The following is a 23,368-nucleotide window of genomic DNA, read 5'->3' as shown; positions in this document are numbered from 1 at the left end:
GAATAAATGACCATTAACAATTATAGCATTTCTGTCCAGCAAATTTTGGAGTCAAAACCATTAATGCCATACTATCTATTATGCATGCATATCTAAGAGAGACTGACTGTACAAATTTTCATGAGCAAAAGCAGTATTTAACAAGTGTGAATTAAGGAAGGATGGGAAGATACTTATTTTCTGTCTGCAGTCTACTTCTAAAAAGCAGTATCAAAAACTTTGATACTTCAAAGTATAAGAAAATAACACATTCTCTTTATTTTACTATAATACTCTTAGCTACTGTTTTATTTTTTACTTTTTTTAAATGTTTATTTATTTTTGAGAGAGAGTGCACGTGTGCGAGTTGGGGAGGGGCAGATAGAGAGAGGAAGACAGATCCAAAGCTGGCTCTGTGCTGAGAGCAGACAGCCTGACGCGGGGCTTAAACCCACGAACCGAACCGTGAGATCACGACTTGAGCCAAAGTCGGTTGCTTAAGTGACTGAGCCCCCCAGGCCCCCCAGTAGCTACTATTTTAATTCCCTGTTTCTCCTGTTCCGGCAAAAGTGAAGACATGCTAGATTCCCCATAGTTCAGTACCTCCACTTATAACAAAAACTAAAAATGTTTACTAAAAGTAAATCCAATTAAATAAACATCTAGCTTATTCAAAATAACTTTGTTTTTAATTTTAATATGCCAAGAAAATAAAGAAATCAACAAATAAGTTTAACCATACTAGAAAGCAAAGAAATTCACATTAAACAAGACTCCATTTTTTTCTCACTAAATTAGCAAAGAATAATTCATATTTTTGGCAACAGGACAATGACACATATACTTTTATAAAACACTGAGTAACTATAAAAGTAGAACCCTTCTGGAGAACAGCTAGGCAGTAAGTACCCAAAGCCTTAAAAAGCATTCCCTACTTCTGTGACTATTTCCTCTTCTAGTAATTTCTCCTATGGAAGAAATAAGTAAAATGATCTGTATAAAGATGTTCACAGACTAGCCATTCAAAATATCAAAAGCTAGAAATTTAAATAAGAGATTGAATAACTAGTCTGTTTTACTTAAAAAAAAAAAAAAAAAGTGTTGGTCACAGTCCACTAAATTGGTGGGTAAAGGAATATATTGTAACCTCCAGTTTGAAAAGCACTGCTCTAGATCATGGTCAGAGGTTTCTTGATGGTGAAAGTTAGTCTTACTTGATTTGTATCGGGAGAAAAGTTATTCCAGGTAATAGAGATGGTAGGCCTAAAGGCGTGGAAATGTAAAAACAAAAACACATGCTTTAGGTGTTTGGGGGGACACTAATAGATTCTGTTGCTGAAATGGAACACTCATTACATTGGGTATGAGGTCCTGAGAGAACGTCAGAAAGAAAGCCAACTGCCAAACCATAATGAATTCTGTAAGTTAAAAGATACTCTGTACAATAGGGAGTCAGTAAAACTTCTGAGGGTAGTTTGATAAAAGTTATGTTTTAGTAACATTAATTTTTAAGCCTCTAAAGAATAAACCAGAGAGAAAAGAGTAAGATTGGAATTTATAATAGTATAGGAACAAAATTATACTGGCTTCAACTAGCATAGCAGCAATAAGGAAAGAAAAAATTAACAGAGCTTGGTAATGGCTGAGGGATCTAACTTGGACAAGAGGGAGAGAGCAATAGTGTTAATAAAGAAATAAATCAGGAGAGAGACAGAGTTCTTTCCATATTCAATGGCTTCTTTCCCTTTGCTTTAAATATAAAATTTTCTGGGGCGCCTGGGTGGCTCAGTCGGTTGAGCGTGTGACTTCGGCTCAGGTCATGATCTCGCAGTTCGAGAGTTCAAGCCCCGTGTCGGGCTCTGTGCTGACAGCTCAGAGCCTAGAACCTGCTTCAGATTCTGTGTCCCCCTCCTTCTGCCCCTTCCCTGCTCACGCTCTGTTTCTCTCTGTCTCTCAAAACTGAATAAACGTTAAAAAAAAAAAAATTAAAATAAATAATAAATAAATATAAAATCTTCTTGGGGGAAAAAAACACAAAACTCCCTCAAGTGACTCTGCTGCCACCTCTCTTCAACTACCAACACGGACACCTAAAAATGAATGGTCCTATATTTTCACCCACTTTGAACCCATCTTTCCCCATATTACATCCTTTAAGGCTCTGTTTGCATCTAATTCTGTTGGTTTCTAAAATACCTCCTTTCAAAGCTCTAAGATTTCAGAATACCATAGCTACTGTGTGGTTCTCTTCCTAACAAGTCTCTGAACATGCTCTACTCCCTCCTCATTCCCCTCCGTCCTGTGTTCTCTCTATATCCTCTCCTCTGGAGAATCAATACCCATGCTTGCTGATGCACCTGTGTTTTCTGCCCAAGTAACTCCAAACCCAAATTCTAGTCTGGCATCTGTTTCTCCCTCCTGCAGCATAATCTATCTAATCTGTTACACAGTGGCACATAAAAGACTTAAACTAATCAAAATTCTCGTACCACTCAAACGCAAATTAACTGAAATGTCAATATAAATGTATCATATAGTAATGAAGCGTTTTACTCTAGCCTCAAGCAAATGAAGAACAATGGCTCCAATCACAAAAATTCATTTTTTTAAGACAGCAAAGGAAGGTTATAAAGACTGCCATATTTTTCAGAATTACTTACTCTTGGATAAGGAAGGCCACTGGTAGTATTGAAAGCTGGTAAAAGTTTGTAACCCAATTGCTTTGCCATTTGGAGAAGTTCATCATTGTACCACTGCATGTACTCGCCTTTTTCTTTCAGCATGATTGCCAAGGAGTGTCCGCCCAACAGACCCCTACAATCACAGAAATGAAACATTGTCCATGTCTTACAGATACTTTAAGTTACCACCTAAAAAGATGTGGCATCTAGTTATCAACAGTTTAGCACACATAAGGAAATTACATAGGCGAACTTGGGGTTTTTTTGTTGTTTGTTTTGTTTTGTTTTGTTTTGTACCTAACTCTGACTACTCATTTGATGGCAAACCACAGCCAGTTCAAAAAAATTTTAGATGTTCTATCTGCTGTAAAGTGTTGGCATTCTCTAATATCTTAACATTTCTTAAAATAAAGAATATCCGAAAAAAAAGAATATTCTAGAAATAATTTATTTTAACAAATTTAACATTTGATTCTAAAAAATTTTAAATTTAACTTAATTATATCATGAAATCTGTAATTCTTACAGTATAACATTAAAAAACCTCCCCACTCTGTATTAAATGTAATAGATTAATAAACTCTGTGAAATATTTCCTAAATTGAAGACTCACTTTATCTGACAAAAGGAAACATGTTACAATAGCATAAAAGTAACCATTAAATATAAAAATTTCATAACATTGAAACTTGAATTAATAAATCCTATAATTCAGTATTTTTAAATGTTCTAAGAACATCTCAAGTTGTTTAGTCGAAAGGTAATATACGTTTAATTTCATTTGGCTTGAAGAGGTATTGGTTAAAGATAGCAAACTATGTAAACTAGCAAAAAATAGGAGATGTAGCTGATATGCAAATGTTCAACCTCTAGTCCTTTTTTTAACAACATACAGGGATTACCTTTGAGTCTACAACTATTTCCAAAGCCTGCTGCTGTCTGTGTCTGATACAATGCAAGGCCATCTCACAGCCTCTGTGTTTCATAATATCCCAACTTTTATCTTTTAAACTTAAGAAATTTCTTGCTTTAGTACCATCAAGAAATAAACAGTATGCCCTAGGCTTTTCTGTTATTAAAGTTATAGCTTTAGTGTCTTACATACTTACCCAAGAACTCTGATGTTTGTTTCAAAGACTGATACAACTACATCATTATCTAAATTAACATCTCTTAAAACTTTTCTCACTGCATCTTCAAATTCTTTAGTTTTATTTAATACCTAGGAGAAGAAAGTTATGAAAATAAAGTTCTTTTTCACCAAGTAAAAGAGAAATAGTGTTAGAATGGCTACTAAAAGCAAATCAATACCTTAAGACTCTAAAAAGTGACACAAACAAAATGTTTATCTCAAGCCAATGATAAAAATGTGGTATCTAAATCCCCCCCCCCAAATTAAATGCCTACATTATAAGGAATCTTTATACACTTCTTTTTTAGACACATGAAAATATCATTAAGACTTTACAAGAGTCATCACAAAACCAGTTTCTTAATATACAACCCATGACCTAGAGCTGCATGAGACGAGCTCTACTCATCTCACTGACTTGGTTTCCAAGTCAAAACAACTCGAAAACTTTTTACCAAACATCAACTATTCACCAAACATCATTTTAAAGGTTGCTTACTCTTACTTTTATTTTTTGAGAGACGGTGTGCATATATACACGCAAGCAGGCAGGAGAGGGGCAAAGGAGAGGGAATTCCAAACAGGCTCCCCGTAGTCATCACAGAGCGCCACGCAGGGCTCGATCTCACAACCCATGAGATTATGACCTGAGCTCAAACCAAGAGTCCAATGCTTAACTGACTAAGCCACCCAGGTGCCCCTAGGTTGCTTACTCTTGTAAGAGAACAAACACATCCTTCAGAGAATGACTGATCCTAAACCAAACACTACCTGCCATCTTCATCCATGGATGCCCTGAGCCCTAATTGAGGAGGAGTATAATGTTGTGATCAAGAGCAAGCCCTGACTTGAACTCTGGTTCTTTCACTCCCTACCTGTATAATCTCAGTCAAGTGACTTCTGTCTCTGAGCCTGTTCCCTTACCCATAAAAAGAAAAAATACCTACTCTCATAGGACTGATTTCTTAAGTAATATATATAAAGTACTTTCAGTAGAGTGCCTGACTTAATAAGTGTTTAATATCATTGCTGTTATAATTATTATTACCAGGAGCATCTAGAATCCTAAGAATTCTATGGATTCTTGCAATGAGCTCCATAAAGTGGCCAATGCATTTCAGTTGCTTTTTCAGTCTCAATTAAAACTGTGTCAGTGAGCCCTCAGGCTCAACTACTGATGCCAACAGTTAAAACCATAAATAGACAAGACCGCTTAACTCAAGTTCTAACTACAACCCATTGTGCTTATTTCTTATCGCACTTTCTAGAGTCACTGACAAGACATTTTGCAGTGACCAGAACATTCCAACTGCCAGACCAGAAAAGCCCTGATATCAATGGGCTGCCTAGAAGACCACAACCTACATGCCCCCTTCCCTGCCCATGATCATGAGTTGAACACCTACGGACCCCCCCCCCCCCCGCCCCATGATCACAAGCTCTCTGCCTGTTCTCCTGCATGTACCCCCCACCCCATTCCCCAACCTCCCCTTATAAAATTCTAGGTGTCCATCTTGCCTGCCAAGAGGTCAGTTGTACTTACCAAGAGGTAAGGCTTATACCTGCCACCTCCTCCAGGTGTCAGCACCCAAAATAAATCTCTTTTCCAAACCCTTCTCTCTTGAGTTATTGACTTCTCAGAGTTATCAGAGTTTGTTTGCCACCAGTGTTGGTAAACCCAGCCAAGAGCTATGTTTCTGATTTGTCCAGCCCCCTCAGGATTCCCGAGGAGGGAGCGGTTGGTCAAGACAGTGTGCCAGGTCTTAGCTGTTGGCTTCCTGAGTTATGGTTGTGATAGATTGTTCGGTGACAGGTGCACAATTATGTGGTATTTAGACTCTAAATCCATGAAAAACAGTTTTCCTTCACTTGATTGTTTTATCTTTCTGTTCGATAATATTTTCTAGTGCTTTTTCACCTGATTCGATACTTTCACTAAAAATTCTAATTTAAGTATAAAACATTCCATAAGAATTTGACTAAAATTCAAATAAAAGTAAAATTCAGGGTAAGTCCTGAGTAAAATATACTTTGAAGCCTGGTTTTAAACTAACTGCTTTTCCTTGTCAATCTCCAAGTCCAAGTAAATTCTGCAGCCAACAAGCGCAGATGCATACCTTTATCACTTTTAGAATAAAACACAACTGTTTCACTCACCCACACATACACTTCTTAGTATCATTTGTTAATCTTATTCTTCTTCCTGAGTCTATCTCCTGAGAACTACTTCCAAGAACTGGACCAGTGTTATTTGTTTCAAAGGAGAATAAAAGTGAAAAGTCTCTTGATCCATAATTAGAAAATTCACTCCAAATCCTCTACTGGTTGATGGGATGGGTTATTTATTTTGAGAGAGAGAGAGAGAGAGAGAGTGAGTGAGAGAGTGAGTTGAGGGCACGGGCAGGGAAGAGGCAGAGAGAAAGAGAGGGAGAAAGAATCCCAAGCAAGCTCTGTACTCTGTGTTGAGCCTGATGAGGGGTTTGATCTCAAGACCCTGGGATCATGACCTGAGCTGAAATCAAGAGTCAGATGCTTAACCGACTGAGCCACCCAGACGCCCTTAGTGGATGACCTTTTAAGCTCCTAGGTGATAACAAAGGATGAATTCAGGTCTCTTCCTTTCCCCCATCATCTTTAATTTATTTTGATATCTTTCTTTCTATACATTTCATGGTAATGTAAAATTTTAAGATAAATTTAAAGTTTTAGTTCTTGGCTTCATTACATCAATACAAACTAGGTGGCTAGAATCAGGAACAGGTTAAATTTAAAGATCAAACTAGGACAACAGAAATTCTATTTAACATATCATGGTATGACCAAAATAAAAATAGAGTTTTATGTACATATGTGATATGTTCTATTAATATTTTCAAATAAATCACAAAATAAATAATCACAAAGTCAAGGCAAAGTAAATTATTGTAAATAATAATGTAAATGTATTGATGAAATGTACAAGAAAGCACTCCTTTTAAATGTAGGAAAAAAAACTTTCTAAACTACTTTAATTCTTCTGTTTAAATTAAAAAGAAAATGTTTAAAATAGTGTTATGAAGTTATGATGATATGTAATAAGTTACTTAGGTTATTCCTAACTGAAAATACTAAAATTTAAAGAGTTTATATAAAGTATCATTTTTTTAAATATTTGTAAGACTTTATCAATCTTCCTTCTTAACCCTTCTTGAGGATAGCTTCAACAAACAGACAAATAAGAGTTACTTATCTGAATCTGAACCAAAGATCAGTAAGAAATAATCCCTTACAGTGAATAGGAAACTTAAATGCCTAGTCTAGGCCCTTCTGAGGTGAAAACAGGAACCCAGAGAAGTTAAATAATTTGGCTAAGGTCACATACATCAGTACAGTCACAAAAAGCCCGAACTCAAGTTTATACCCATGTCATCGAAAGCACAGTCAGCTAACCAGCAATAGCAGCACCACCAAGTGGCAGCTTATGAGAAACAGAGACTCTTGGGCCCTACCTTCAGTCTACTGGATCAGAATCTGCATATGACCAAGGTGCCCAGGTGACTTTGTGGTATGTTGGAGTTTAAAAAACACTGCATCAGTATCCAGTATTTCTCAAACTTTAGCATACATCAGAATCATCTGGGAGCTTGTTAAAAAACAGACTACTGGGCCTCACTCCCAGACTTTGATTTAGTATGTCTGGGGATGAGGCGCCAGAATTTTGCATTTCTAACAAGTTGTCAGGTGATGCTGCTGCTGCTGCTGCTGCTGGGATATTTTGAGAACCGATGCCAAAGTATATAATTGGCAAAACCTGACAGATATCACCTGGGTAATAATTAATGACCACTCAATTAGAAGCCAACAGATTTCTAAATATGGGAAAGTTACACAGACTGAAACCACCTTTTTTCCTTTATTTCTGATAAAAGTGTTTTACAGCATATGATATCTGAGATCCATGTTCAAGAAAATCAACTAAGAGCTTACAGAGAGATGATGGGGAACTTGCCACAGGGAAGGATAAAGCCGACAGAATGAGAAATAAACGTAATTTCACCTATGGTCTTTCCTAACACAGAGCTACTGCTCTTTGCTTACTCCACCATGTCAATCAAGGTACATGCGAAGAGTATAACCCAGCTACAGTTACAAATAAATAACACCACTTAGTTCCTCCCAGAGAGGTAATTTGTGCCTCCAGGTACAGAAGGAGGGAAGTGAAAGGGGGGGGGGGGCGGGGAATGCAGAGGCGAGGAAAAAGAAAATGCCTAGCGAAAGAACAATGCAGAAACAATACTGGGAAGAAAAGCTTGGTTCTGAAAATTTTCTGCCACCCCAAAGATTTTTTGTTTTGTTTTTTAAAATATTAATCAGTAGTTGAGATATTAACTCAAAGCTGAGAATTATGTCCTAAGGACATAAGTGTGAAAGCAGAACACCTTAAATTCTGAAAACTTCTACTTCAGACTTACTGTGTAATGACTGTATTCATATTCGAGTGTGCATATTATGAAATTTATAAAATAAGTAAATTCAAGAAGAATCCAACCTACCACAAGAGTGTCCAAAGAATCAATCAGTGTCAAGGAAAATCTAAGAAACAAGTATAATGAGATACAAACCATTAGAGTTCTGAATACTTTATCCATGAAATTATAACTAAAGATGTATCTATGCCTTATTGACTGGTAGTTTCTATTAGCTAGTACTTCCAATCATCTACAGTACAATGTAACTTATAAAAAAGCACTGAAGGCACCTGAAAAGCCTGAACATTAATTACATTTTAACGTTCAGTGTATCTACATATCTTTCAAATGAAAATATTCATTAACTCTTTTTAAAGCAAATAAAAACATTAAAGCATCAACACCTTATAATGTGTAGACTTTATATACATTTCGAAAGTTATATTCATCTTAGCAAACAACTTTTCACTGATTTAAGAGGTAAACTGATTTTTTATAAAAGATAACACAAGGAAATAAAAGAGTTTAATGTTAATACTTAAAGCAGTCCTTGAAATTTAACCAATCCCCAGAAATACAACTGTAAGCTACATCTAGGAAGCCTGAGACTTGGGACCCAGGAGGTGCCACACCACCCACTGCGTTAATGCTCACTTTCCCAAGGCGTCATCAACGTCACCCCGACTTGGTTCCTGGCCTCTAACACGACCTCTGCAGGTTAAAGGCATGAGTTCATCAGCTGGGTAAGCATGTTCCTGCAAGGAAAATTTTAGTGAGTCACTGAGAAAAATAAGAGAAAGCAAACATCACCCAGGACACAACCTTCTTGCAGTTATTAAAAAAAACAGGGTAAGATAAAAGTTAGAAGTTCTACTATTCTTACAGTCTATGGGATCTGTTTTTAAAACTTTAGTTACAAATGTTTGAAAAACTGCTTGGGAAAAAAAAAAACCATACAAAAAAAGATTTCTTTAAAAATCTGATAATCTGCTCCTGTTCCACCCAATCTCATTCCCCAGAGGTAACTACTGTTAAGACTGGCATTTATGTTTCCAAATGTATCCACATATATTAAAATACATGCACATATATAATTTACATTTTATTTACAAGCAGCTGCTCATGCCATATGCATACACTGCTCTAAAATGCTCTAAAAGTTGTTTACTTAAATCACAGTGCGGTTTTTCCGTGCTAGAATTTTAGGGTTTTTTGGGGTTATTTTAGTAACTGCAAAATGATCACTTAATATTAACTATTATTATTATTGAGTTCTTATGTTCTAAGCACTGCTCTGTGCAGTTTAGTTCATTTAATTATCACACAGCCCTCTGAAACAAATTCAATTATCCCTTTCGCACAGATGAGAAAATTGAGGCCCAGAAAAGTTAAGTAAGCTCAGACATGCAACTAGTAAATGATGAATCCAGAATTCAAACCTGGCAACCTGCCTCCAGAGCCTATTGCCTTTCATAGTACCTCACAATATTCCAAAGTATAGATACAGTAAAATTTACTTATTCCTCTATTGAGGAACATATAGGTTGAATGCAATTTTTCACAATATATAAACAATGCTACAGTAAACATCTATATGTATATATCTTTTGCACATATGCTTTTATTTCTATAGATTAAATCCCTAGAAACAGACCCAATGGGTCAAAGGTATTAAATATTTAATTTTTGATACCTATCAAACTGAAGACATCCCTAATTTACATCCCTGTAATACTCTCACTAACATAGGAGATGATCAATCCAATGTAGGATCCAATTCCCTCTGGAATCTAATTCTCTTTTTGATATAAAATAGGGACGTTAACGGTGTTTGTCCCCCCAAAATAGCTAATTTTCTAAATGCTGCTTTTTAAACAATCCATCTTCTCCCTAATTGCTTGAAATACAGATTAGTTCAAAATTGTCTATACACACGTTTCTGTAGTCTCAATTTTGTTCTACAGTCCGATTTGCTTGATGGACCTGTTTCCTACTTCTACTGCCCTACAGATCTATTTCCTGCTCCAGACCATTATCTTGATTACTTTATCTTTGCACCATACCTTGCTACTTAGTATAGCAATTTACTCTCCCCAAATTATTTTTCTTCAAAATTTTCTTAACTACTTTTTCAAATTTACTCTTCTGGAAAACTTTCAATTTTTCTTAAAATTCCACTGAAATTTTAACTGGAAGAGCCTAATTTGAGGAGAATTGATACCATTAACAATTGAGTCTTCCCATCTAGGAATGTCACTACATTATTTCAGATCTTCTTTTATGAATTTAGTTTTCTTCTATAGGTTTCACCCATTTCTTAATAGTTATTAATAGGAATTTTATGTTTGCAATATTATTTTGAGAGGAATTTTTTTTAAGAATGACCATGACAGAGTATTTCTAATCCAGATGGTAATAAAGCACACGCAAAAAAAATCTTCCCTCTTATTACAAACACACAGAAATGTTGTGTCAGTGTTAAATTATCTTATGTATGTATGTATGTATGTATGTTTATTTGACAGAGAGAACCCGAGCAGGGGAGAGGCAGAGAGAGGAGACAGAGAGAATCCTAAGCAGACTCTGCAATGTCAGCACAGACAGAGACAGATGTGGGGCTCGAGCCCACAAACGGTGAGATCATGACCTGAGCAAAAATCAAGAGTCAAACCCTCAACTGGCTGAGCCACCCAGGCACCCCTCAATTATTTGAAATACACAGCTGAGCTTGAGAACAAGAAATTCTCAAGCACCAAAAGTGAGTAATGGGATACAGAAGATGAAGCTGCAGTGACCACAACATGGGCATCAGAAACAAACAGAGGCTTCAGTGGGAATTATTTTAATGCCCAAAGGGTATGAGAGTTGATGGAACTGGCCCTGCACACATGGCCGCAAGCCAGAGGTAGGTTCTTTAAGTTGGATAGTTGCCTCAGTGAAATTTGACTGGCACATCCCCACCTAATGGCTACAGGTCTTAACAGAAAAGGACAGAAACCAGAAAGACCTGCTGAACTTTATATTTTCTTCTCTAGGGGACAGTCCCTAAAAGATTCCTCTAAAATTAATGATATGATTATGAAAAACATTTAGAGGTTAGATCACTGTGCTCATGTATTTCAATTTCAGACAGTATTTACTGACTCCCTGACAAGAATAATAGGATTAATACATTCATACTGTTCCCCATTCAATTTAGGATTTTTGTCAATTATGCTATTATAGGCGGTCTTCGCTTTCACTATATACAAGTTTCTGTAATTTATTTAAATAAACCCTCAACAACACGGTTCAAACTTCAACCACCGTATGTATATTAACTGCAGTAAGTGCACAAAACACAAACTTCGGTGCCAGTTCTTCGATCCACAAGTCCCTATGTAAGTAACAGATGCTCATCATGATCCGTGATCAACCACACACTTCTTTCGAAGTCTGTCAGTGATGTGATCACTGTGTATCTATTTTTCAGCTCATGCACAGCAAGTGTGCAGTTGTCTCCTTGTCAGCCAGTGGTAATCGTGCATGACAGTTTGATGATTTTACAAAAATGGATCATCAACAAAGATTAGCCAACAGAGATGAAAGTTCAGCAAAGAAATGGAAAATGAGGACACTGAAAATGCAAATGGAACTGAACGTAAATGGGGTATAGCACAGCTGGCCAAGGAATGTAGAGGACGCCAGATCACTCCAGAGACGCCGGGTACACAGCTGGAGGAACCAAGGGAAGGCATAATTATCTACAAAGATAAAGAAAGTAGTTGTGACATAAAGGGTGAAGATGTCACAAGGGAAATGATACCTGCACAACGCTTCCCATTAAAGAAATTCCCAGAGGTATTTCAGGGTACATAGTGCAAAGGGCAAAATTTTTCAAACGGATCCAAATTTTGAAAGGGGGACAATTCACCACTGCACAGAGAAGATGCGTGCTCTGTTGTTTTAGATCACACAGTGAGATGAAGGCAAGCCAGGCAAGAACTATTGGGATCCTCTTGTTAGTTTTTGCAAAGAAGTAACACTTCAATTTGCAAAGTGTCTAATATTTTGAACATGAGTTTTGCTATTTTAAAATCTTCTCTGTATACTTATAACCATTAGAAGAGAATTTAAATGTTCTTTTTTTAAAGGTTTATTTATTTTTGAGAGAGACAGAACATGAGCAGTGGAGAGACAGAGGGAGAGGGGAACAGAGAATCCAAAGCAGGCTCCATGCTGACAGCAGCGAGCCTGATATGGGGCTCAAACTCACAAACCGTGAGATCATGACCTGAGCTGAAGTTGGACGCTTAACCGACTGAGCCACCCAGGTTCCACAAGAATTTTAAATGTTTTGACAAAGATTTTAAGATGTTTATAACATTTCTATTCTGGTCTAGAACCATAATTCTCACAGTTGCTAGTATTAGAATTTTACCTTAAGTAGTAGTCAAACACACACCATTTTTCTGTGGCTTCTCCATTCCTGACTTTTTATTTTGATTCAGCTATTGGTTGCCTGGACTTGTCCTCAGATAGGTGTGTGTTTGTTTGTTTGTCGGTTTGAAAAGAGTGTCAACAGTGTTGTTACTTCTCTGGTATTCCTGGGTTAGGATGTCTCTTGTCTTACACTTGAAAAATAAAATATTTATAAAATGCTTGAGATGTATTTTCTTTCCTTCAGAAATCTGAGGATACTGTTCTATGACCTTCTTGCATTGAGTATGGCTATGGCAAAGTTTCTAAGACTAGTCCGACCCTTTTTTGAATGACCTGTACATCCTATACTTGTATGCCCCTATGGTTCTTAATTCTTGGAGTTCAGCAGAAAAACTCCCAATTCCACGTCCAACTCTATCCTACTGCCTCTCACTAAACTCAGTTATCTATATTCCAAATCCATAGCAGCAGAAAAACAGAATAAAGGATAGGAACACTAAACACATGGTCAAACAGAAAAGGAAGGACAAAAAAATAATAAAGTAGGCTAAAGAATACAAGAAGCACTGAAGACTGCAATCCTTCAGGTATTTAAAAAAGTGCAGTGCTCCATAATGATTCATTTCCTGAGGAAAGGATTCCAGACAACAACTGCTTGCACTATAATTAGAATCCACATGCAGCTACTAATTTCTGAATTGAACATATTGTAATTTTAGTATTGCATAAAATTTTTAGCATAAATTTCTAATAACTTTTATAGGTCTTTTAACATATTAAGCTCCTAATTTCTTTTTTAGTATTAATCCCAACAGAACTATGATTTCCCAGAATGCATACTATTTTTGATTGCTTAACTTTCCTATTTAGCACATAAACAATTAGAAGTAACTAAAAAAAAGTGGTATCTTTTTCAGCTTGCCGAGGTATTTTGCAACTTTGTAAGAGATCATTCAAATGTTAATTGTAAAGAGTTCCTTACTAGCGAAACCACCGCTTAGAAGCCTTCATACTACTATTTTTAGGGTTTCACAAAAACACATACATGCGCAAACACCTCTGTCTGAAATTAAATATGAAACTCAAACCCTAGGTTTATCTAGATAAGAAAAACATTAATAGCAATTATAAGCAGAATAATCAAATTAGGGAGCTTTGAACCAGATGTAAAAATACTTCACACCCCCCTATTTCAAGATTAAGGATAAAAACAAAACCACAGCCTTTTCTTTGGGTTGACCACAAAGTGAACTACAGTTGGTTTGCATAAATCCAGAGCAGTGCATATGTGGCAAATAAGCAGCCATGATTATACGTCAAACATCCTGTCTATTTGAGGTACAGGAATACTTTCTCTTCACAGTATGTTGCCAGAACAAGGGATAACTACTTCATACTGCTATGACACAGAACCACGAAACACACTTAATGATTATCACTCAGAAATAAAACTCAGGTGAGAAAAGAGTCCTACACAAATTAAGTAGAACATGTGCCTAGCTAAAAGCAAGAGCAAATACATAAAACAGAGTAGGCTCTCCATATCAGATTTTAAATTTACGAGAGCACTGAAGTGACAGAACCCTGCTCTAAAATACTCAAGTCAAAGCAGCATCAAACACTGACTTTAGTAAAACCAATTCTGAAAACAAAGGGAAGAGACTTTATTTTCCTAAAAACATCAAAGGCATTATTTATAAAAGTGAGTTATTAAAAATATCAACCTATTTAATTTCCAAAGCTATACACATTTTTAAAATGTCACATTCCATATCCTTCTTCTTAAATACCTCCCTCCTTGAGGCAGATAAGTTATTCCTCCCCCCAAAAATGAACTGATATTTAATATACCATCTCCAACATACTGACAGCATATGCTAATTACTGATTGAACTGCATAAGTTTATCAGTTCTTTTTCACCCCAAATTTTCCTATTCTCTTTTGTTCACTACATTCACTTATTAAAACATTTTTCAGGTATCAGGATTTCATTTAGCTAAATTATTAAACTATCAGACTTACTTCCTACATTGAACATTTGTTGTCCTCTTACAGAGTGTACTTTATGAAATGTTTCTCAGCACTGAGGAGAAACGAGTAACAACAACAAAAGTGCAGCTGTCTCATAAGATTTAATCTCTACAGAGCAGAATGTTAGCATAAAGTATGTACTCAAAATTACATGAGAAAAAAGTTTCCAATAAATCAATCGATTTGGTTTTTGATCAATTATAACTTATGAAATAATGTTACATGAAATGAATAAATGATAAATAATAATGTTGTTGAAAAGTCCTACTACTAACAGACTTTTTAGGAAGATTATATCAACAGATTTAGAAAAAGCATTTGACAAAATTCAATATTCCATAATGATGAAAACTCTCAGTAAACTACAAATGAGAAGAAAGTTACTCAACCTATTATAGGACATCTTATGAAAAACCAACAGCTAACATCATACTTAATAGTGCAGGCTAACTGCTTTCTCCCTAATTAGGAGAAAAGCAAGGACCTTCCCACTTCTTTTCAAAATAATACTAGAAGTTCTAGCCACTGTAATAATAATGAGAAATAAAAGGCACATAGATCAGAAGGAAAGAAGGAAAAGTCTCTTTGCAAATGATGTGATTGACAATGTAGAAAGTCCTAAGGAATTCCCCCCCAAAACTACTACAAATAACAGGTGAGTTTAGCAAGGTTACAGGATACAAAGATCAACCGACAAAAAGTTATTGTATTTCTGTATAACATCAGTGAACAACTGGACAAACAAATCTGAAAAACTACAATTTACAAAAGCATCAATATATGAAATATATGTAAGTTTAATAAAAGATGTATAAGACCTGTATACCGAAAACTACAAAAGACTGTTGACATTAAATAAGACCAAAATAAATGGACATGGATTCCATGTTCGTGGAATAGAAGACTCAATATTGTTAAGTCAAACTCCCTAAATTGAGCCATAGATTCAACATAATCCCAATCAATAGCTCAACAGGCGTTTTTGTAGAAATTGACAATATGATGCTAAAATCTATACAGAAATGCAAAGAATCTAGAATACCCAAAACAATTTTGAAAAAGAACAAAAAGCTAAAAGACTTACACTGCCTGATTTCACAACTTAATATCACACTTACAACAGTGTGATATTAGTATAAAAATATTCAGATCAATGGGAAAAAATACATGCACATATGGTTAACTAATTTTATATAGATATCAAAGTAATTCAGTGATAAAAGGATATCCTTTCAACAAACAGTGCTGGAATAATTGGATATCCATGTAGAAAAAAATATAAATTTACCTTCACCTCATTCTATATATAAACACTAATTCAAAATGAGTGATAGATCTAAATGAACAAGTTAAAATTATAAATCACCTAGAAGAAAACAAGAAAATCTTTGGGATCCTGGGCTAGGCAAATATTTTTTAGGCAGCATGAAAAAGAAAAAAGAAAACTGATCACAATTTAAAACATTTGCCCTTCAAAAGACATTGTTAAGAAAATGAAAAGGCAAAGCACATATAGGGAGAAAATATCTGTGATATGTAATATAGGTGAGAAAGGATATCCAGGATATATAACTCTTATGACTCAGCAATAACAGGACAAATGACTTGATTTTAAAATAGACAAGAGATATGAACAGAGGCTTCACTAAAAAAAGATATACTAAGCACACAGGAAGATTTTCAGCATCACCCGTTATCAGGAAAAGTCAAATTAAAATCACAAGAACATACCACTACATACCCATTAGAATGGCTGAAATTAAAAGGACTGAAAATACAACGCACTGGGGAAGATGCAGAAACTTTTATACATTGCTGGTGGGGGAATACAAAATATTACAGACACTTTAGGGAAGTTCTGTAGTTTTTTGTTTTTTTTTTTAAGTTCATTTTATTTTTGAGAAAAAGAGAGACCAGAGTACAAGCGGAGGAGGGGCAGAGAGAGAGGGAGACAGAGAATACCAAGCAGGCCCTGCACTGCCAGCACAGAGCCTGACGCAGGACTCGAACTCACAAACCATGAGCTCGTGACCTGAACCAAAATCAACAGTTGGATGCTTAACCAACTAAACTACCCAGGCACCCCTGCAGTCCTTATTAAGTCAAACGTATTGTCATATAACCTAGCAATCCCGTTCCTAGTTGGGAAATATATGAAAATATATGTCCTTATAAAAATTTGCATGCATAGCAAATTTTCACAGCAGTCTTTTTAATAGTAGCCAAACACCAGAAACAAGCCTAATATTTATTTATCAGTTGGTGAGTGGATAAATAAATGTGTTCTATCAAATCAACTGAATACTATTAAGCAACAAATAGGAACTACAGTTAAGCAACAAATAGAACTACGGTATATCCAACAACATAGATAAAATCTTAAAAGCATCATGTTAAACAAAAGAAATCTGAATCAAAAGACTATATTCTATACGATGCCATTTATATGAACTCCTAAAGAGGAAAAACTGTTGTGCCGAAAGCAGATCACAGGGGTTGCCGGAGGTCAGAGGTGTGGAAAAGGAACTCACTGCTAACACGAGGAAGTTTTGTGACCAAAATGTCATGTCATGACTGTGGTGGTCATTAAACAAATGTATACAACTGTCAAAACTCAGAATTGTGCACTTAAAGATTTTTGTCTATAAATTATACCTAACTAAACAAACAAAAAAAACCTGTGTTCTACCGAGTTCAAGTCCTATATAGAGTATCAGAGTGTCATGATAAAATATCACAAGAGAACACTACAGAATTTGTCATTTTGGCAGTTTTAGGATGCTCTAGAAGTACAGACCAAGGAACAGTGGTTAACAAAAAGGTAGTCCCACACTCCTCTACACACAAAAAAGGCACATTTAAGCTCCTAACTTACCTCCTCCCAGCCATAGCACTGCTTTTCAAAAAGTACTTTATTTACAAATTACTCTTTTTGATGAGCAAACTATCAAAAAGAAAACATCGGGTACAGAGTTTCCAATGTGGAACATGAAGACGTTCTGGAAACAGATAGTAATGGTTACACAACATGCCGAATATACTTCATGCCATAGAAATGTTCACTTAAAAATGGTTAATATGGTAAATTTTATGATACTTTTTACCACAATAAAAAATGTTTAAAGGAAGTAGTATTAGGAGAAGAAAGTAATTCTAAGAAAACTTACACAAATCTAGAAATTTTTAAGGAAGTTATGCTTTAAAACAGTTCCTTTGGTTCCAATGATAAGGACTAATCTACTGTTTCTTTGAACCGTGCTCTCACAAAATCAAGCTTAAAAGTGGTTATTAGGTATGATTCCACTGAGTTACAAGAAACTGTTCTTACCAACTCTTTTAAAGTTTATTTGTAATGTTTAGGGCTCTACCAAAGTACAGTTTTTTTGTTTTGTTTTGTTTTTTTACAACTTGTAACAGTTTGAGTTGTCTACAGTAACAGGAAAAACCTCAGGAGACAAATATCAGGTCAAAGAGCTCAGATCCAAAGCAGTTCTGCATTTGGTGGCCTAAATACATGCCATTTTGTTGTCTAACTTAATCTGCAAACTAACCTCAGCACAAATACTAAAAACATACTAACAGAAGTGCTAGAGTGGCTATGGTCTGAGGTTAAATTAGGCCACACAAGAACTGCCAAAACAAACATCAAATTTCATGTTATTTGGGGGGAAAAGAAAGCCATCTGTGCAATTTATTGTGGATGAACTGCAGTCTGATTGGGACTAGAGATACGTCAAACATAGTTGTTATTATATTAATATTAAACCAATATTGTTAAAATATTTTGGTTTTAAAATATTTAAAATCAGAAAATGCCTGCATATAACAAAAGATGGCAGAGTTGTATTGCCCTACCTAAAGCTGGCGGGGCACTGTTATTGAAAAATAACATTTGCAGAACTTGGGGAATCCAAAAACAAAAACAAAAACAAGGAAAAAAATAAGCTCAAAGGGTGCATGCCTAGAACGGAAAAGAATGTGTGTTTTAAAGAAGTTCTCATCACAATCTGAGGAACGAGTTTAGAATCCAGATGAAGTTTAGGAGGGCAATTTCAATCTCAAGCAGAGAATGGATAATGATAGTATTAGTAACAATAACAGCAAACTCTTATACAGGGCTTCCTATTTGCCTGACACTAGTTCTATGCACTTGAATGATATTAACTTGTTTAATCCTTACAATGGCAGTGTGGAGCAGGCAATAACCACTGGAGAGAGATGAGGAAAACAGGCTCAGGGAGATTAGTTACCTGTCTCATTGCAACCCAGCTGGCTCAGCTGGTGACACAGCTACCTTAGGGTGTCCTGTCCCATTTCCAGACTTCTCACTTGCTCTTTATATTGTATTCTTTGGAAAATACTGTTTTCCTACGAACTAAGGAAGTTAAAAGGAATTGCTCTAAACGTGCACTAGAATGGAGAGTAATATTAAGAAGGACTAGTGAGAAATGAAAAGATTTCAACACTTATTAACAGTCCACTATGTGCCGGGCATTTTATATTTCGGCATAGTAGGCAACTAACTACAACAAAAGAAGTAAACTTCTAGATCCCAAAATTCACCATAAACTCATATCTTTAATGAAGCTTGTTAAATGATTTCTTTGAATTTATGAGGCAAAGATATATCATAATAATCAAATACAAAAAACCCCACTATTTGATTACATCTTGACAAGAATACAATTCAGTTCTTTAAAAAAATTAAATAAATAAGCATTTGTGTGCCAGGCATGATTTTAGGCACAAGACCTATAAAAGATGAATTTATTAAAAATTCATTAAAATCATATTATTAATCATAATATTAATCATATTAAAATGATCCCTGTTCTCAACCATCTTACAGGCTACAAAGGAAGACATCGCTCAGAGGGTTAAATGATCTGTTTAGGGTCCCAGCTGTTAACTAGCCAGGAAAGAATTAGAACTCAAATCCATCTAATTCCAAAATCTATATACTTTTGCTCTACAGCAAGCTAATACTGTTTGAGTACAATAACTGGAAAAAATTTTCAACTGACTTCAAATAACAAATATAGAGCACCTGGTCTCTATTTAATATTTTAGAACTGTTTCAGGTTAGCTCAGAACTTGAAAAGGGGAAGTGAGAATTCTAGACCAAATCTTATGTTACAAATTTCACATAAACTGAGCATAAGTACATTACAAAAGTCACTCATGTTGTAAAAGAGTTGAACGTTTAAAAATATCTATTGCAGGGCACCTGGATGGCTCAGTCTGTTAAGTGTCCGACTCTTGGTTTTGGCTCAGGTCATGATCTCATGGTTCGTGAGCTCAAGCCCCGCATCGGGCTTGGATCCATGCCTCAGATCTCTCTCTCCCTCTCTCTCTGTCCCTCTCCCGCTCACTCTCTCTCTCTCTTGAAATAAATAAACGGAGAAATAAATAAATGATAAAAATATCTATTGCGGTGGATTGCAGATGGGTGTGGATCCACCAGAAAAATGGAAGACAGTGTTAATTCCAGGAGTTCCCAATCTTTGGGGTTGAAATCCCTCTCCTTTAGATCTTATAAGTAGGCAGGTATACCAAAGTTTCCCAGTTAGGATCCAATAAATAGGAACTACACCAGGAAGTCCTCTGAGAGCTGTTCTCAGTGTCTGCTTTGTTATAAACCCACTTACTACAGTGCATTCTATAATAGGAAAAAATGTATTGGTAAAACTTTCTGCCATTTACCTAATAAGAGACATTAAAGATACTGTGATTTACAAAGACAGGATTCTCTTCACGGTGAAATGTACTAAACTGGGACACCTGGATGGCTCAGTCAGACTTCAGCTCAGGTTATGATCTCACGGTTCATGAGTTTGAACCCTGCGTTGGGCTCTGTGCTGACAGTTTAGAGCCTGGAGCCTGCTTCGGATTCTGTGTCTCCCTCTCTCTCTGCCCTCTCCCACTCACACTCTGCTCTCTCTCTCTCCCTCTCTCAAAAATAAAATAAACAAACTCTAAAAAAGAAATGTACTGAATTGATCCAGCTATTCAACTTTGGAACCAAAAGTATGCATTTATGAGATGACTAAGGTTTGAGGGTATAGCATAGGTCCGTTTGACCACCTCAAAACTATTAGCCTAGCTTTTTAAAATTATGCTTGGCTCAAATAGAATTAACCAGAGAGAAATAATTTTGAAAGAAATATTAAGGAAATGGCCAAGAGCTTTAGATATGAATTTAAAACTGTGTTTTCAATATTGCAAAAATACCCGAAACTTCATTACCATTATTTTCTAAAAACCTTTTAAAATGTGGGGTGCCTGGGTGGCTCAGTTGGTTAAGCATCGACTTTGGCTCAGGTCATGATCTCACGGTTCGTGGGTTCAAGTCCCGCATTGGGCTCTGTGCTGACAGCTCAGAGCCTGGAGCCTATTTCAGATTCTGTGTCTCCCTCTCTCTCTGCCCTCCCCCACTTGTGCTCTGTCTCCCTCTGTCTCAAAGATAAACATTTAAAAAAAAAAATTAAAAAAAAAAAACATTTTAAAATGTGCACTACAGAAAGGAACAGGAAGTATCAAATATAAAACATGCTGAAACAATACAAAAATGCATAAAGTATGTATGTACTTAGATGTTTATAAAGATGTTAATATATGAAGATATTTGGGTAATATATAATGTAAAAATGGATTCACAGAATCAGTTGCAAAATACTTAAAGCAGAATCAAAATGAGTTCTTTGCCAAACTTTTCCCAACTATATTTCATAGGCCTTCATGTTAAAAGAAAATCTGCTAGCATATTTTAAAACGTAAAAACAAAGTCATAAGTATTCTCAGAATAATTTGATTACTCTTTTCAAAATGACACACATTTACCCAGAAAATTTTCTTGCAACTCTCAAATTTTCCCTGCTAGTTCATCTTTTTAGAAATTAAACACTTTTTCCCTGGAGTCTAAGATCATTGTGTTAAGGGGAAAGAGGCAAGGAGAAGTAGGGGGGCAGTTACAACCCCCTCAGCCCTACTGTCCCCCAAATGGCTCCCCTGTACTGTGTGGGGATTCATTTTTTTTTTTTTTTTTAAGAGAGAGAGAGCATGAGCAGGGGAGAGGGGCAGAATCTTAAGCAGGCTTCATGCTCTGTACAGAGCCTGATGTAGGGCTCGATCCCACAACCCTGGGATCACGACCCGAGCTGAAATCAAAAGTCGGATGCTAAACTGATTGAGCCACCCAAGCACCTGGGTATTAATTTTTTTCATTTTTTCATTTTTAAAAAATATTTATTTATTTTTGAGAGAGAGAGAGAGTGTGAGCGGGGCAGGGGCAGAGAGAAAGGGAGACAGAATCCAGAGCAGGCTCCAGGCTGTGAGCAGGCTGTCAGCACAGAGCCTGACGCAGGGCTCAAACTCACAAACTGCAAGATCATGACCTGAGCCGAAGTTGGACGCTTAACCAACTGAGCCACCCAGGTGCCCCTTAAATTTTTAATTGTGGTAAAAAGAAAAAAACCATGTAACACAAAATTTACCATTTTTAAGTTCAGTACCATTAAGTATATTCACTGTTGAGCAACAGATTTCCATAACTTTTTCATCTTGCAAAACTGAAACTATTTCAACCCCAGTGAACACTAAGACATTTACAACCGTACAAATCAGTGTATCTGAAAAGCAAAATATATTCAAAGACCACTATGAAGACAAATTTGGACAGAAACTAGGTCATATTCTGTCTCTTTTAAGCAACGGTTTTCTTCAGAGTAATAAAGTAATATTGCAGTTTGTTTTTTTTATTTAAAAAAAATTTTTTTTCAACGTTTTTTATTTATTTTTGGGACAGAGAGAGACAGAGCATGAACGGGGGAGGGGCAGAGAGAGAGGGAGACACAGAATCGGAAACAGGCTCCAGGCTCCGAGCCATCAGCCCAGAGCCCGACGCGGGGCTCGAACTCACGGAGTGCGAGATCGTGACCTGGCTGAAGTCAGACGCTTAACCGACTGCGCCACCCAGGCGCCCCTGTTTTTTTTAATTAAGAGAATAATTTCCCTGAAGGCCAGAGAGAACATCTTATTCATGTACAGCCACAGTATCTAGCTATATAAACCACTCAATAAACACTGTTGATAGTACCAAAGGAAACAACCAAAGTACAAAGTTTCATAATCTAATTCAATTTTTACCTATTTAATAAACTGGTCCTCTAAGAACCAATTATCAGGAATACTCTGTTAGCCTCTGCTTGCACTGTTTCTTAAAAACTTCCTTTAAAATAATGTGCTATTAATTCAGGTTTCAAAATTCCCAGGTGACTGTGCTGATACAACCATCTGCTCACATAAATTATGTCAAGATAAGCCTTTTACTTACCATATAGTTACCATAAGCATGATCAAACATTTCCAGTACTTGATTCCTAATTTTAAAAAAGCAGAAATAGAAAAAAGTTAAGAACGTTCTATTTACTGTTTTTTCAAAAAGCTACAGCTCCTTCATAAACGTGCACCAATTAAAAAACAAAAGAAAAAAAATAGTTAGAAAAAGACATAAACAGAGTCAAGAAATACATCAGTGTGAATAGACAAGCTTTCATGAAACACACAGGGCTAGGCCAAACTTTTACTATTCCTAGCAGTTTATGTAAAATTTACCTTATGTTCCCTAAGAAAACTGATAAATGATGGATGCCTTGCACAGAGAAGGAAGTCTGAT

At 36.0% G+C, this 23,368-nt stretch overlaps 1 protein-coding gene across 10 annotated transcripts in view; it reads right to left on the bottom strand.

Moving 5' to 3' along the window:
- The window catches only part of EDEM3 (ER degradation enhancing alpha-mannosidase like protein 3), a 79,199-nt gene that overhangs the window by 50,847 nt on the left and 4,984 nt on the right, over window positions 1–23,368 (bottom strand). For 9 of the 10 annotated variants that reach the window (XM_058700631.1, XM_058700633.1, XM_058700632.1 and 6 more), the window contains exons 2-6: window positions 23,027–23,072; window positions 8,895–8,995; window positions 8,325–8,364; window positions 3,770–3,882; window positions 2,640–2,793 (exon numbers count right to left, since the gene is read on the bottom strand). In XM_058700631.1, coding sequence (XP_058556614.1) covers window positions 2,640–2,793; window positions 3,770–3,882; window positions 8,325–8,364; window positions 8,895–8,995; window positions 23,027–23,072 — 454 coding nt within the window. The remainder of the gene's footprint in view (window positions 1–2,639; window positions 2,794–3,769; window positions 3,883–8,324; window positions 8,365–8,894; window positions 8,996–23,026; window positions 23,073–23,368) is intronic. The other variant, XM_058700634.1, reaches the window with a different exon arrangement.

This window comes from Neofelis nebulosa, chromosome 15, assembly GCF_028018385.1.
Source record: "Neofelis nebulosa isolate mNeoNeb1 chromosome 15, mNeoNeb1.pri, whole genome shotgun sequence".
NCBI lineage: Eukaryota > Metazoa > Chordata > Mammalia > Carnivora > Felidae > Neofelis > Neofelis nebulosa.
This window is presented reverse-complemented; position numbering and strand designations above follow the sequence as displayed.